This window comes from Salvelinus alpinus, chromosome 17 (genome assembly GCF_045679555.1).
Source record: "Salvelinus alpinus chromosome 17, SLU_Salpinus.1, whole genome shotgun sequence".
Classification (NCBI taxonomy): Eukaryota; Metazoa; Chordata; class Actinopteri; order Salmoniformes; family Salmonidae; genus Salvelinus; species Salvelinus alpinus.
In genome coordinates, this window is record NC_092102.1 from 31,036,094 (window position 1) to 31,050,064 (window position 13,971).

At 39.8% G+C, this 13,971-nt stretch overlaps 2 protein-coding genes and 1 long non-coding RNA gene across 4 annotated transcripts; all 3 read right to left on the minus strand.

Annotated features, from left to right (window-relative positions):
* Positions 1–358: 358 nt before the first annotated feature.
* LOC139542739 (sialic acid-binding Ig-like lectin 7) lies at positions 359–6,062 on the minus strand. Its single transcript, XM_071348530.1, has 3 exons — positions 3,203–6,062; positions 2,694–2,764; positions 359–2,499 (listed from the first exon to the last, which is right to left on the minus strand). Exons 2-3 carry the CDS (start codon positions 2,746–2,748, stop codon positions 617–619), a joined length of 1,938 nt encoding a protein of 645 aa, XP_071204631.1. The 5' UTR covers positions 2,749–2,764; positions 3,203–6,062; the 3' UTR covers positions 359–616.
* Positions 6,063–6,176: 114 nt separating this feature from the next.
* On the minus strand, positions 6,177–8,584 carry LOC139542742 (NADH dehydrogenase [ubiquinone] 1 alpha subcomplex subunit 4-like 2). Its single transcript, XM_071348534.1, has 4 exons — positions 8,256–8,584; positions 7,139–7,224; positions 6,751–6,811; positions 6,177–6,566 (listed from the first exon to the last, which is right to left on the minus strand). The coding sequence occupies exons 1-4, from the start codon at positions 8,295–8,297 to the stop codon at positions 6,510–6,512; spliced, it is 246 nt and encodes an 81-aa protein (XP_071204635.1). The 5' UTR covers positions 8,298–8,584; the 3' UTR covers positions 6,177–6,509.
* Positions 8,585–9,138: 554 nt separating this feature from the next.
* LOC139543260 (uncharacterized) lies at positions 9,139–9,848 on the minus strand. Of its 2 annotated transcripts, none has more exons than XR_011668643.1 (3): positions 9,778–9,848; positions 9,456–9,581; positions 9,139–9,306 (listed from the first exon to the last, which is right to left on the minus strand). It is a non-coding gene; the product is annotated as an uncharacterized lncRNA (long non-coding RNA). The 2 variants fall into 2 exon arrangements; XR_011668644.1 differs by having other exon boundaries at positions 9,790–9,845.
* Between the last annotated feature and the right edge of the window lie 4,123 nt (positions 9,849–13,971).

Sequence of the window (13,971 nt, forward strand, 5' to 3'; positions counted from 1 at the left end):
TCAAGTTGGCTGGGTGTCCATTGGGTGGTGGACACACGGGAAACTATTGAGTGTGAAAAACCCAGCAGTGTTGCAGTTCTTGACAGTCAAACTGGTGCGTGTGGCATCCATTACCATAACCTGTTCAAAGGCACTTGCATTTTTTGTCTTGCACATTCACCCTCTGAATGGAACACACACACAATCCATATCTAAACTGTCTCAAGTCTTCAAAATCCCTCTTTAACCTCTCCTCCCCTTCATCTACACTGGTTGAAGCGTTACACAGGTGATATCAATAAGAGATCAAAGCTTTCATCTGGATTCACCTGGTCAGTCTGTCATTTGAAGAGCAGATGTTCCTAATGTTTCACAGATGCATTTTTCAAAAGCTTTTAATGCTTAACAATATCACCATATAAATCTATCATGAGTCACATCTTACACTTACACTACACTAGAATTGTTGCTGTATTGTCTTGTACAGCCATATGGTCACAGCAGGCTCTTTCCAATCTATACTTTATACATCAAAATATTGTGTGACCCTCCAAATAAACAAGGCAATGTTTTTAAATTCAGCTCAGTAGGATTACCGCGACCCAGTAGGAGGCCTGGGAAACGTTGGATAAGAGTATCAGAATGTACCTTCTTGTGTTCGGGTTTTGGGTTTGTTGACTGTGCTATAGATTGCAGATGGATCTTTAGCTGCGTGTGCTGCAGGATGGGTGGCAACACCTAGGCGATTGAATTCCAATGCAGCATACTGGACTTTATCCTGTTTCTCAGGGTTAGGCAGTTGGACAGTGGAGTAAAGAGGTTCTTCATGGTTTCTGGGGTGAGAGAAGTGGACATTGGCATAGATCCTGACGTCCTTCTCATCTGTGTACGCATTCTGTGCTACAGTAGGGGCTGTCCTCAAGATGGTTTCGTACAGGTGACTAGAGCCTCCCTGTCCATCCTCTGCTGTGTCCCGTGTGTCAGTTGATTTGGGAGCCCTCTTTCTGAACCACAGACAGCTAAATAGGAGAATGAGAACCAGAGCAACAACTGTGATTCCTACAGCTATGTTAATACTAGATGTTTGTTTTCCTGATACAATGATCAATCTAACTGTGGAGTTCTTAGCTCCCATTTCATTCTGTGCCTCACAGTAATATTCTCCACTGTCCTCAGGGCTGATGTTGATGATGCTACAGATCTGACGGGATTCTTTTGGTATGTTAATGTTCCTCTTGTACCAGGTGTATTTCTGAACTGGTGGGTCGGCATCACTGTGGCAGGTCAGAATCACTGAACTGCCCTCCACTATTTCACCAGAGGGACCGATTGACACTGAGATGTTCTTTGGTTTATATCTGACAGTTAGAGTCACTTCAGGAGAGTGGAGATCCTCATGACCTTTAACAGCACAGGAGTAGCTGCCTGCATCCTCACTGCTGACTGGGCACAGGTGCAGGCTGTTGGAGTAGTTGTGGCTTTTTGGTATAGCCTGTCTGTTCTTATACCAAATGAAGGCTGTGTTGTCACCCAGTCTACAGTTGGCTGTACATGTCAGTTTGGCCATTTCCCCCTCAGAGACAGACATAGGGTTAATCTCCAACAGGACATATGTGACAGTCAGGTATACACCGGGTGAACTGATATATTTCCCTTCTGCAGTTACTAATCTGAATTTGTACTCAGCTGAGTCACTGTCTTTAAGGTCTTTGATTCTCAGGGTGCAATCGCTGTCCTCATTTCCATGGTACTCCAGACGATCCAAATAGTTTGGGTCCTTCTTCAGATCTTTAGGCTCCTTTGTAGACTTTCCTTGAGTAAACCAGAATGTGTCTCTGGGTATATGACCATGGGGATATGTGTAAGTGCAAGATATGTTCACTGATGACCCCTTCAAGGCACAGATACTCCTTTTGGCGTAAATCACTCTCCAACAGTTCTGACCCACGGCACACACTGCAGGAGAGCGGTGGTCCTCGTAACCTTTTACAGCACAGGAGTAACTGTCTTCATCAGAACTCAAGATACTGTAATTTTGTGACATATATTCATGTTGAGGATTTCCATTTTTGTACCAGATGTAGTCAGGATTGGGGTTGTCACTCAGAGTACAGGTGGTGCTGCAATTCAGTATCACCCATGATCCCTTTGTCACATAGGTAGTCACCTTCAGGTCTGTCACAGAAATGAATAAATCTTTCTGATATATCCAGCCGTGTATGTTGGTTTTAAATCCGAAGCAATACTCCGCTGTGTCATTCTCTCTCAGGTCTGTGATTCTCAGAGTGCAGTCACTGTGATTATTCCCAAGGTACACAACACGACCTGCAAACTCTGGTTGTTCCATGATGTTATAAGTATACCCCACTGTGACGTTCCACCATTTATACCATTCTGTTTCTATGATCTCATGCCCACTGGGATATCTGTAAGTGCAGGAAACATCTACTGATAATCCCTTCAACGCACATATTGTTGTACTGGTGAAAGTCACATCCCAGCCATACTGTCCCAGTACTCCTGAGAAACAAACACAGGAAAACTATCAAAATGAGCATGAAAATGTACCATATACACCAGAACAACGTAAAAACACTTCTTGTCCTGATCATCTTTTATGACATTTTAGATGTTTCTCAAAAGTGAAAACCCAAAATGATACTTTTGAGAAGTACTTTAGAGAAAAGTGAACGAGTATTGATAAAAATCTGTACCTGCCACAGATAACAGAAAAACCCCAAACACACTTCCTGCTGCTCTCAGGGCCATTGCTGCATTTCCCTCCCTGAGGTATCAAAAACATTGAAATTGTTTTAAAAAACACTCTTTATAGCTAGCTGTTCAATACCTAAATGGTGGTGTAAATAATATCTTATTGAACATATAATAAGCACTGTAATACACAATATTGCTCTAAACCAGTTTTTTTTCTCACAGAAGCCAAATATGTTGGGCAACATCATACACATTTCACTGAATCATATGTATATTTTTTAAATGTTCTTGACATTTTAAGAAATGTTAAGAAATAAACTAAATGTATTAAACTACAGTCCAGATGTATGTCTTACAATCAGATACCAAAACATACTAACAGAAAACTTTAAGTGAAAGAATGTATCACATCAAATAGCATTACTGTGTCCAGAAGAATATGGTTAAAAACGCATGACAAGATCATTGGGAGAAAAATATATTTTAAGATATATTCAATCATACTTACAGAGGTGGAGAGGTCTGGTGAATGTAGAGCTCTCTGGCAGTGCGTGGAATGAAACGGTTATATTAATTACCAAGATTTTTTTGTTGACTAAACAACGATGCAAAACTGACTAAACTTTGATGCATTTCTTGTTTTTAATCCACCAACCAGAAGACAATATATTTTAAAAACATTTTGATTAATATTAAATATAGTCTACACATTTTCATTATTTGGAACATAGTTAATAAATGTCCGTTTTGATCATTATAGGTCAAAGAGGTCCATATTGCTTCTCTCTAATCTGCTCCTCCAGGGTGTAAGGACAACCACTTGGTTGACCTTTGACCCCAGTGTATGGACGGTGCCCGGGCGGAGTGGGTACTGGATCTTGTGTTCATAAGCGGCAAAAAGAACACCTGCCTAGATGACAAGAGTGCTCTCACCCCAGGAGGACTCAGGCTAGGTACGGCATTACATGAGAAGAACTTACTGTACTGTTGCATGTGTTAGTTTAGTGGTGTTCATTTACTAAAGGGACTAAACAACTTATAACCTCACTCCTCAATTGTTTTCTGTCAAGATGAAATGTATTGATTGCTGTACAGATGTAGGATCTTAATTTGAGTCAGTTTTCTACAGCAGGAAAATAATCCTGCTGATTTCGTAAGGGGAAATCAAGTCTGAAATTTCAAAGTGGAAATTACAAACTTCAGAAGCCTTTTTAAACATCGAATATACTACAAGTTTTAAATGTCCTGCATTGCAGGAAAGTTCTCGTGATCAAATGAATATCCTACATCTGTAGGAGCCCCTGCCTTGACATCAAAGCAGTTCAAGGAATCAGACTTTGAGAATGTGGTGGAGTTTATGGATAAGGGGATCCACATTGCCCAGGATGTGAAGAAGAAGATCAATTAGAAGGGATACATGCACATAGCTGACAGGCCATATGGACTGGCCAGACATAGCTTATTATCCCATTGCAAACTTGTTCCAAACTATAACACTTCAGTTCACTTTATTATGGGTTCAGCTTAGAGCAAGTCCAGAATGGGAGATAAAGGGAAAAGCTTGTGAAACTAAAACAGTTTGGAGAACCATTAAAACATTTAGAGAGAATGACAGTAATATAGAGTATAAAGACTCGACCACTCTGTAAGCTAACCATGGTATATCCCTATCCTCCACAAGTAGCTTCCAGGACTTTAAGTCCTTCTTGCTGCAGGATCCAGGGACAGTGGCCCATATCACTGACCTGTGCCAGAGGGTGGAGGAGTTCACACGGCTATTCCCCATGCCTGGCTTCACTGAGAGAGACACAGGGAGACTGGACTTTAGGCCCAGGTTATGAACCCATCCTTCAGCCAGATAGTTAGTGCAGTAGTTGTGTAGATGAACAAAAGTACAATCATCTAATCTGTTAGTCTTCAGGAGAAGAACCTTTCTTCTAATTCTGCCAGACATTGATAGCTGCTATATTGTTCATAGGGAGATTTTTGTATTCCAATTTTGCTCAATATTTTATCATATCAAGTTACTGATACTACATTGTAAATAGTGCAATTGTTGTTATACTCCTATTCACCTGATGTGTAGAGAATAGACAGAGATGTTTTCTCCTTCACATTTCTCTCTGTGTGAATTGAGCATGTGTATATGTCTTGTTTAGAAGAGAGGGAGAGAGGGGGCTCTTGAGATTTCCTAAACAGAGCAGCATTTCCTCTGAGCGTTTCCTCTCGCTGTAGTCTAGTACTGTAGTAACGGACAAGGGGTTGCTAGTGTTGGAGCAAACAGAGGATCTCTTAGAGCCCCTGTTAGAGATCCCCACACACATGAAATCAAAGTGAATATTAGTTTGTTAACCTAAACGTGTCAACCACTTTGTTTGTGGAATCTTCTGGTGGTTGTGAGAATATGACAAATTGAACGGCTAAATGTGTCTCTCTTGTCTGTTTTTCAATACTATCTCTTTCTCACTTTCCCAGATTCCTCCATTATTCATCAGGGAAACAGAGCCTTTTCATCTCCCTATTACTTCTTACTGCAATGCTTTATCCCAGTGCTGTTAAATGTCCCACAGGGCAGAATATAAGCCTGAGTGGAAGGGTTTGCAAATTCCCAGTCATGCCTGTTATGTGTCAATCATGTTGGATGGTCATTTGACATACGTGATATGTATAAGTGTGTTTGCCTGTTTGTGTTTGCATGTTTTGGTGCACAACTGCACATACAGAACATCCATACAGTGTGTGGTGTGTGTGTGTGTGTGTCCCTTCTCTCTATGTTCGTGCCAGAGGATTGTGCTTCCACAGTAACAGGCCACAGTCCAGCTGTCATAAAGGTCAGAGAAACTTTCAACTCTGCTGACAGAAAAACAAACATCTGCTCATCCTGCACTCAGCTCCATCTCTCCGCCAGTTTCTCACGACCTGACAACTCTGACGCACTCTCCTCTGTTTGGTTGTGTGTGTTTGTTTACTTTGTGGCTTTTCCCCCCTGTTTTGTGGCTTTTAACCGTCCTATGGGAACTAATTTGTTCCCTTGTGTTCTTTGCTACAAGGGTCATCAGCCTGCCTATTTTGTGGTTTTCCATCCATTCCAGTTAAACAGATCAAAGTGTTTTATTTGTGGAAATGAACCCGTTGTATGTATACTTCTGGATCGTCTGAGTGAGGGTGATGGAAAGAGTGCCTGCATGTGGAACAGTACAAGTGGGTACGTGTTGCCCTGTACGCTGTCATATGTCAAGGTGATGAAGGGTGTCTGTTTTTTGGCTAGCAGTGTCTGTTGTTGTGGAGATGAAAGGCACTGCACTCTCTAATCTCACAGCTGGATATGTGTACAGTACAGTGCTCCATTGTATGTGAGAAGAAAAAAACTAGAAAGAAACACCATATTCCCAAAACAGCAGCTGACACTGTTACTGACTGATGGCCTATGTTCAGCTAGAGTTATGTTTTCAGCTTATCTCCCATTATGAATGTACACATGATTAGAAATTCACTCTCTAAATTCTAGAGACATTTTATTTGGACAACATTTCCATTCAGAAATTGAGCTTAATTTTTCTTTCATTTTGTGAAGAAATCTATGCACACTCTTGCCTGTTATCATAACGCACACCTTCGTTGTTAGATTTAGTGACTGCCAAACTAACAATAAAGTGTTTACAAACAGACAAATTGATAGATTTGATCATCAACATTATGGATCAATCTCCAAATATTCGTATAGAAGCATTGAGAGAAGAATACTTCACAAATTTGAATTCTTCAGTGACGTTCCTCGGGCTGGAACTGGTGCCGTTAGGATAGAGGGAAGATACTCAGAATTGAGGTCCCTCCTTCTTCAGGTTCTTGTAGTCAGTATCGATGGCCACAAACTGGGGAAGAAGCGTAATTCTCTTGGCTACTTATATTGATCAAAAAATATTAACTGATACTATTGATAGGCTACATTACTATTACATTGTTGTCAAGTCAAACAATAATTGAATAAGATGCAGTAAACATACACTTTGTGGAGCTAAAGTGTGTTTATTGCTGACAGTGTTGGCGGTACAGTACCTTGTACTGGTAGGTAGGGTCAAGCTGATTCCACGGCTCAGGGTTGTTCTTCTTGTTCCAGCTGTACAGTGACACAGCAGTCAAAGCAGGCCGAAGTAGGACAAACACAAATGGGATCAGAGGGAACTGTGTTAGTCTGCCTGCGATCAACTATTCATGGGCCAGGCCTAGTTTACAAAAACTCGCAGCAGGATAGCCCTTTAGTAGTGATATGGGAATTGATGCCCCAGAACGGCACAAGAGGTGGGATTACCTCCTGTGCCTTATGATGTTAAAGGGAATTGGCATCCACTACTATATGTTTTAATTGGATAGTATTAAGAAATTGATTAAAGCATATTAATTTAAAAATAAAATGGACAATAAGGGAAATGGTAAAGAGTCTTACGTGACATGGGGCCCCTTTGCAAGACGGACCAAATACAAGGAGGCTCCTCCCATTCCCAACAAGATGAAGAAGAACTGTGGGATGAGCTATGAGAGAGTAAGAAGAAAGAGGGAGATAGCATGACCATTTCATTCACTTTGAGGCATAGAAATCTGAGCATGTCTACATAGCATTTGTCAATATAGTGTTCCAGTAACCAATGACCAGCTGATCAAGCTTCAGAGAGACTCCTCATGTGGAACTTCTGCTTTCATACTATATACCAGTGTTTCCCAACTCCAGTCCTCGAGTACCCAAAACAGCACAAGTTTTTGTTGTAGCCCCGGACAAACTCACCTGATTCAACTCATCCAGGTTGAATCAGGTGAGTTTGCCCGGTTTCAAACTTTGATCACTTAGTTGTACTATTTCTTTAACAAAGAGCGTGTCTGTTGCTCTCTCAAAAAAGTTGGTATAGCTTTAATAAGCCTATGTGAATGTAGTCAAATAAATTCAGACCTAGTTAGTAAGTAGTTTACTCAGACGTGACTCTGGAACGCTGTGGCGCTGTCCAAGTGCTGATCCTACTACACGGGGCTGTTAGGCTAACTGGCATCCCTTGGGTTGTCAAGTTTGTTTCGTAGCTTCCATTTAAACGAAAACCTGATGTAAATCCTTGACCTTGACTATCTGCTTTTGAGGACATCTGAGATAATGTATGAGATGGTAATAGCTTTCTAACTACTTCGGTCATATCGCCAGTCATCTTTTAAAATAACACTGTCACTAAACAGATAAACGAATAGCCTGTTTTCTGTGCCCCTCCTCTTTTAACAAACCATTCACCAACAACTTCAACACAAGACAAAAACACATTTTCAACCCCCCCAAACATGATGTGTCAAAATTCATTAGTGAAGCCTGTTCAGGGTTGGAACTTTTGTTTCATTTCAATTACCCTGATGACACAGCCTATAGGAAACAACGTATGTTTTACTTTGATCATTTCTTGATTCCATTGAGCAACAACTGGTAGCATATTACACACCGACAAAAGAAATTATGAAACTTTCATGAAATATTATAGACTACTAACTCATTTGAGGCAATAATCCATAGGACAAAAACAAGTACTTACCCCTGGATGCTTCTTTACGTGTTCTATCGCTATTTTAAACATATTTGCTTACAGTTTCTCAACTTTTTTATTATTATATGATATTAATTTCAAGATTATTATATTAATTTTAAAAACAGTAATTTGAATTGTATTTCGTTTTTGCGGACGCGTTATGCAGACACCCAAAAACTTGTTTGAGACTATCCGAGATTAGCGGTGAATCCCAAACCAGCCCCTCGCCACTAACAACCACTGAGTTTATAAATGAACGCTACGAACTCGCTCCGAGGTCCGTTGTCACGTGTTGCCGACGTAACTCGGAGGGTGACTTCCAGAGAGTGGCGAGGAAAGCAATAAATCCATTAACTTCGGGACACACTCGTGACTTGAATGATGCAATTCCTGTTCTACATTCAAATAATAAAATGTTAAAATTGTTATTTTACAAGATATATACACTCTAAAAAGAAAATGTCACTGGAGTATCCTTTAAAAAATATATATATTTACTAGGCAAGTCAGTTAAGAACAAATTCTTATTTATAATTACGGCCTACCCCGGGCCAATTGTGCACCACCCTCTGGGACTCCCAATCGCGGCCGGATGTGATACAGCCTGGATTCGAACCTCCCTGTAGTGACTCCTCTTGCACCAAAATGCAGTTCCTTAGACCGCTGCGCCACTCAGGAGCTCAAATTCATAAAGTTGAAACTGTGGGGGAACCCCTATAAGTTCTTCAAAGAACAAAGGGTTCTTCAAAGAACTAATTTTAATGGATCCTCGAAGAACCCTATGAATAAATTTTTGGGGTTCATTTTTAAGCTACCCCCCTCCCCTTTTATTATTATTAATAATACACATAACAATAAGAACAATAACACAATATTTTAGTTGTCAGTGTTTATTATGATTTTAGTGGCAAAGCAGAATAAAAAAATCTAAATATGAGGTCAACTCCCAGCAGAGCCCCAAGTCCAATGGGTATATCCTCTGGCCTGTTGATGTGTTGATGTTCTCCGTATCCATAGCCAGAATGATTTTGCAGTGCATGGTGATCAAACAGGTTTCCTGTTATATTCATCAGAGGTGTAGGGAATCCAAAAAATTGTAATTATACAGATGGTTAACAAAACATGCACACAACAGTAATCATACCTTGGTTTTTGTGGTAAATGTGAATATAAAAACTGTTTTGATAATGGTTTTCATACACATACCTTGTCCATAATGTAGAGGCCTATGGGATATTCATTGAAGAGGTAAGGGAGGAGGATGGTAAATGTGATCTGCACAACGTACCAATACCAATTGACATACCTTTGTATGCCTCCTACTCTGTATACCTACAGACACAGACACAAAAATTTGCAGTTCAGTCATCTGCACCCAATATAGCCTACATATTCCCACTTCTTTGTTGATTTGATATGCATTAAATTGCCAATTTTCTGTTTTAGAAAGATTTGCACAAATATGAAAAGATAGATGCTATCATCATCAAACAATATACATTTCGATCATACAAGGGACAAACCTTACCTTAACTCTTACCTTAACCTGCTGTCCTTTCAAATTCAAATGTTTCAGTTGGGCAGTTAGGTTCCTGCAAGAACCCCCACCAACTAAGGAGGTTCCTCGATGAACCACACCTCCTAAGGTTCTTCAAATAACTTTGAGGATCTTAGAATAACCCTTATTGAACCCCTAATTTTTAGAGTGTATCCTCAGTAAAAGTAAAAATGTTTATTTGGGAGGTATTTCATTAATTACATGTGTCAAGCATTGAAAACAGACAAACAAATATACTTGCCATACAATTAGGCATTTGCAGTGTCTCTATTTTTTGATTATCATACTCATTTCAAGATTATTATATTAATTTTGACAATTTTGTTTTTGCGTACATGTTGCGTACGTTGCGTTATGCCGACTTGTTTGTTTGAGCGTGTTTGAGCAGAGGTGATGGTAACCAGGTAAAACTCCGCAACCTATTTGTAGCAAGGACCTTAATAAGGGTCGCCCTGACTTGGGCAAGTAAACTGAGCCGTCGGGCAAGTTAATCCCACTCTAATGTTGCCCAAGGAGATTGTTTTTCTGAAAACAACAAAACTGTAAGGAATTCCAGTATAGCCTAGCTAGTAGCTACACCTGGGCATTGCCAAAGCAGTAAAAAAAAAATAACTGCTACAAAGGAAGCTAACTTGGTCAGGGCGAGCAGAGTGAGAGCCACTTTATCCTATTGCTTCATGCCATTACACAGGCACAGAGATAACTCCTATTAGACAATATAACTAACATGGCTGAGTTTGCTTTACGATAGGTTGCATCATGTGGACCTACATGTGCATTAGAACAATCTAGCAACCTATGTCATCACTATTTGTTCATTTGATGAATTCCAGTAGTTAATTTTGGATTAAAAAAGGCATAGGTAGCCTAGCCAGCAGAGGTTTGAATATAAACAAAATTTGATCATTCACATTTTCTCTTAACATAAATAAATTGGCTTAGGCTATAAAAACATTACATTACCGTTTATTTTCCCTTGACCAGATGGGACAGGGTGCATAGTAGGCTACAGTTGATCAGACTGATAGCCTACAACACAATATATAAACACATCTTACAAAACAGTATACCAAATAACAATACACAACCTTTATACACAGGGGTATTTATAAATGTAGGCCTCAACAAAAATACCAAAGGCTTCAAAAGCATTTAGGGTTTGCTTTGCTGATACAGTATGTCAGGTCACTAATGTTTATATGTACTGTAGGCTGTCGAAAGTGAGTTATTTTTTCCACTTGCTAAAATAACGCTAGTGGAAAGTGGAGAGCCCAGTCTGTTTTCTATAGACGCCGCAGGAAGTAAGGGTGCTGAGGGTGCTGCAGCACCCACTGAAGAATCTGAATTTCAAAAACATTTTTCGCATCTCTGCTTTGGTAAAAAAAAGGTACTTGTATAATTAAGAACCATATCTTGCAGGATTCAATAGTTGGAATTGTAAGAGTTGTTGCCCTGTCCCTTTCTCTGTGATTGTCATTCGAATGGCATCCAGAAAGAACAAAACCCTGTCCTGAAATATTTACATCAAAAGGTGCAAAGTTATGGGCAAAGACACCAAACACCCACATCAAACTAAAAAATGTTCTTAATCAAATAACATGGAAAACAACCACTTTTCGTACAGTATTAATTTACCATCCTTACAAACCACTTAATTTAAGTGTACATTACTGTATTGTAGCCTAAAGGCTGGTCAGTTAGGTTTGTACCTGTAGACTTTCCATCACCATGAAGAAAAACTATGCACAATACAGTAATTGCGTACATTGAAACATCAAGTGGTTTGTGACGATATGATGTGAATATGTGGCTCAGGTGGTAGAGCATGGTGCTTGCAACTCTAGGGCTGTAAGTTTGATTCCCATAGAGGAGCAGTATGAACATTTATGCACTCACTACTGTAAGTTGCTCTGGATAAAAGCATTTACTGAAATGTAAAAGGCATGAATAGACCATTTCAGTTTAGAAATATGTTTCATTTGCAAAGTATTTCAAGAAACTGGAAAACATACAGTATATCAAGCACTTATTTTATATTCCACATGTATTATCAGATCAGCTGTTTTGTACTGATAAGTATCATACTCAAGTTACAAATGCTGGTGAACAATCAAATACAAATACATATAGTAATTTTTCTCTCTCACAAAAGTAGTGCACTGGGCCTTTACTAGTCCTGTATTAGTGGACCCATACAGACATTTTCACCGCTGGCAATGTTTTTTCGTTCCTGCATTGCCCACCTCCAAACTACTTCCCGCTGCTATGTTTGTGCGTCGGTCAGCTGTTTATTCACCGGCACCCGCTAGCAATTGCTAATAACCCATCCACAACCTCCCGACTATATGTGATGAAGTGAAAATCTGTGGCCCGCACCCGACCCTAAACCGCTAATAGCATATTTTATGTGGTTGAAATAGGCAACTATCTGCTTTTATGATTCTGATAAAGATAGGACCTCAACAGAAAGTATCTAACTGAGCATTTGCGTTCTATCAAGATGCTGAAAGAAATCATATTATCCACTCCTGTCCCCAGGTCAAAATTTAAGCTACATTTGGTGTAATTGTGCTGCAAGAAATGCTTAATTCTGCAGGAGTTAATATTGCGGCTATGTGAGGGGTTGTAGACCTACAGACAGTGTCCAGATTTCGGTTTCCATTTAACCCATCTGAACAGAATTTGTATAGCGCCTCACAATCATCACACATAACATAGCCAACACTGCTATCATTCTCTTTTAGCACTTCACCAAATCTTTCCCAAACATTACTTTTCAGGCTCTCCATTCTCTTTATTTTCATCTCTACATTTCGCAGCGTTTCTCTTATTCAATTATACTCCAATATTGTCTTTTTTGCCGCCATGGATGGATTTTTCGTCAGAGGGTGTCACGCCCTGACCTTAGAGATCCTTTAAATTCTCTATTTGGTAGGCCAGGGTGTGACTAGGGTGGGAAATCTATGTTTGTATTTCTTTGTTGGCCGAGTATGGTTCCCAATCAGAGGCAGCTGTCTATTGTTGTCTCTGATTGGGGATCATACTTAGGCAGCCCTTTTTCCCACTTTCTGTTGTGGGATCTTGTCTTTTTTGTTGCATGTGTTTGCACTCCTAGCTTTACGTTCGTAGAGTTGTTTTATTGTTTTTGGTGGAACATTTAAAATGAAAGGAAATGTACGCCTACCACGCTGCACCTTGGTCTCATTCCGACAACAGCCGTAACAGAGGGTGAATGGCGTACATATACAATCCACAAGTGCCTTTGAACGGGGTATGGTAGTAGGTGCCAGGCGCACTGGTTTAAGTGTGTCAAGAACACACTTAAATCAGTGTATTAAAGTATTCAAAAGTTTAGTATTTGGTACCGTATTCTTAGCACGCAATGACAACATCAAGCTTGTGACGACAAACTTATTGGATGCATTTGCAGTTTGTTTTGGCTGTGTTTCAAATTATGTTGTGCCCAATAGAAATTAATGATAAATCATTTATTGTGTCATTTTTATTTTAAATAGAATATAATGTGTTTCTGAACACTTCTACATTCATGTGGATGCAACCATGATTACGGGTAATCATGAATGAATCGTGAACTCCAAATGTCAAATCCAAAAATGCTGGAGTATAGAGCCAAATTAAAAGTTTTAGCTTCACTGTCCAAATAATTTCTGTATCTAGGAGAGTGTAATCATGCATACTTACAGAGATGGACAGGTCTGGTCAATGTAGAGCTAATACTGCTAGTGCATGGAATGAAACAGCAGGGGAACAGTAGGCGTGGGGTCTGTGGTAAACACCAATTAAACATTTATGAAATGACAGAACTGGCATCCTTCACCTTTGATACATTTCTTGTTTTTACCCACCAACCCGAGTGGCACAGTGATCTAAGGCAGGGGTTGTAGTGACGCTAGGGGCGTCAATACAGACCCTGGTTCGATTTCAGGCTGTATCACAACCGGACGTGATTGGGAGTCCCATATGGCGGTGCACAATTGGCCCAGCGTCTTCTGGTTTAGGGTTTGGTAGGTGTAGGCCTTCATTGTAAATAAGAATTTGTTCTTAACTGACTTGCCTAGTTAAATAGAGGACAACTTTATTTTAAAGCTTTATTTTGATTAATATAAAAATGTGTTTATATTTTTATTATCTAGGCCTACACAT

Bases quoted from the DNA above. Each gene is read 5' to 3' on its own strand.
- LOC139542739 (XM_071348530.1), bottom strand. From the start codon at position 2,748: ATGGCCCTGAGAGCAGCAGGAAGTGTGTTTGGGGTTTTTCTGTTATCT. The intron at 2,500-2,693 runs GTACAGATTTTT...TTTGTTTCTCAG, and splicing joins TTTTCTGTTATCTGTGGCAG to GAGTACTGGGACAGTATGGC.
- LOC139542742 (XM_071348534.1), bottom strand. From the start codon at position 8,297: ATGTTTAAAATAGCGATAGAACACGTAAAGAAGCATCCAGGG. The intron at 7,225-8,255 runs GTAAGTACTTGT...ACTCTCTCATAG, and splicing joins ACGTAAAGAAGCATCCAGGG to CTCATCCCACAGTTCTTCTT. The intron at 6,812-7,138 runs GTAAGACTCTTT...GTCACTGTACAG, and splicing joins GCAAAGGGGCCCCATGTCAC to CTGGAACAAGAAGAACAACC.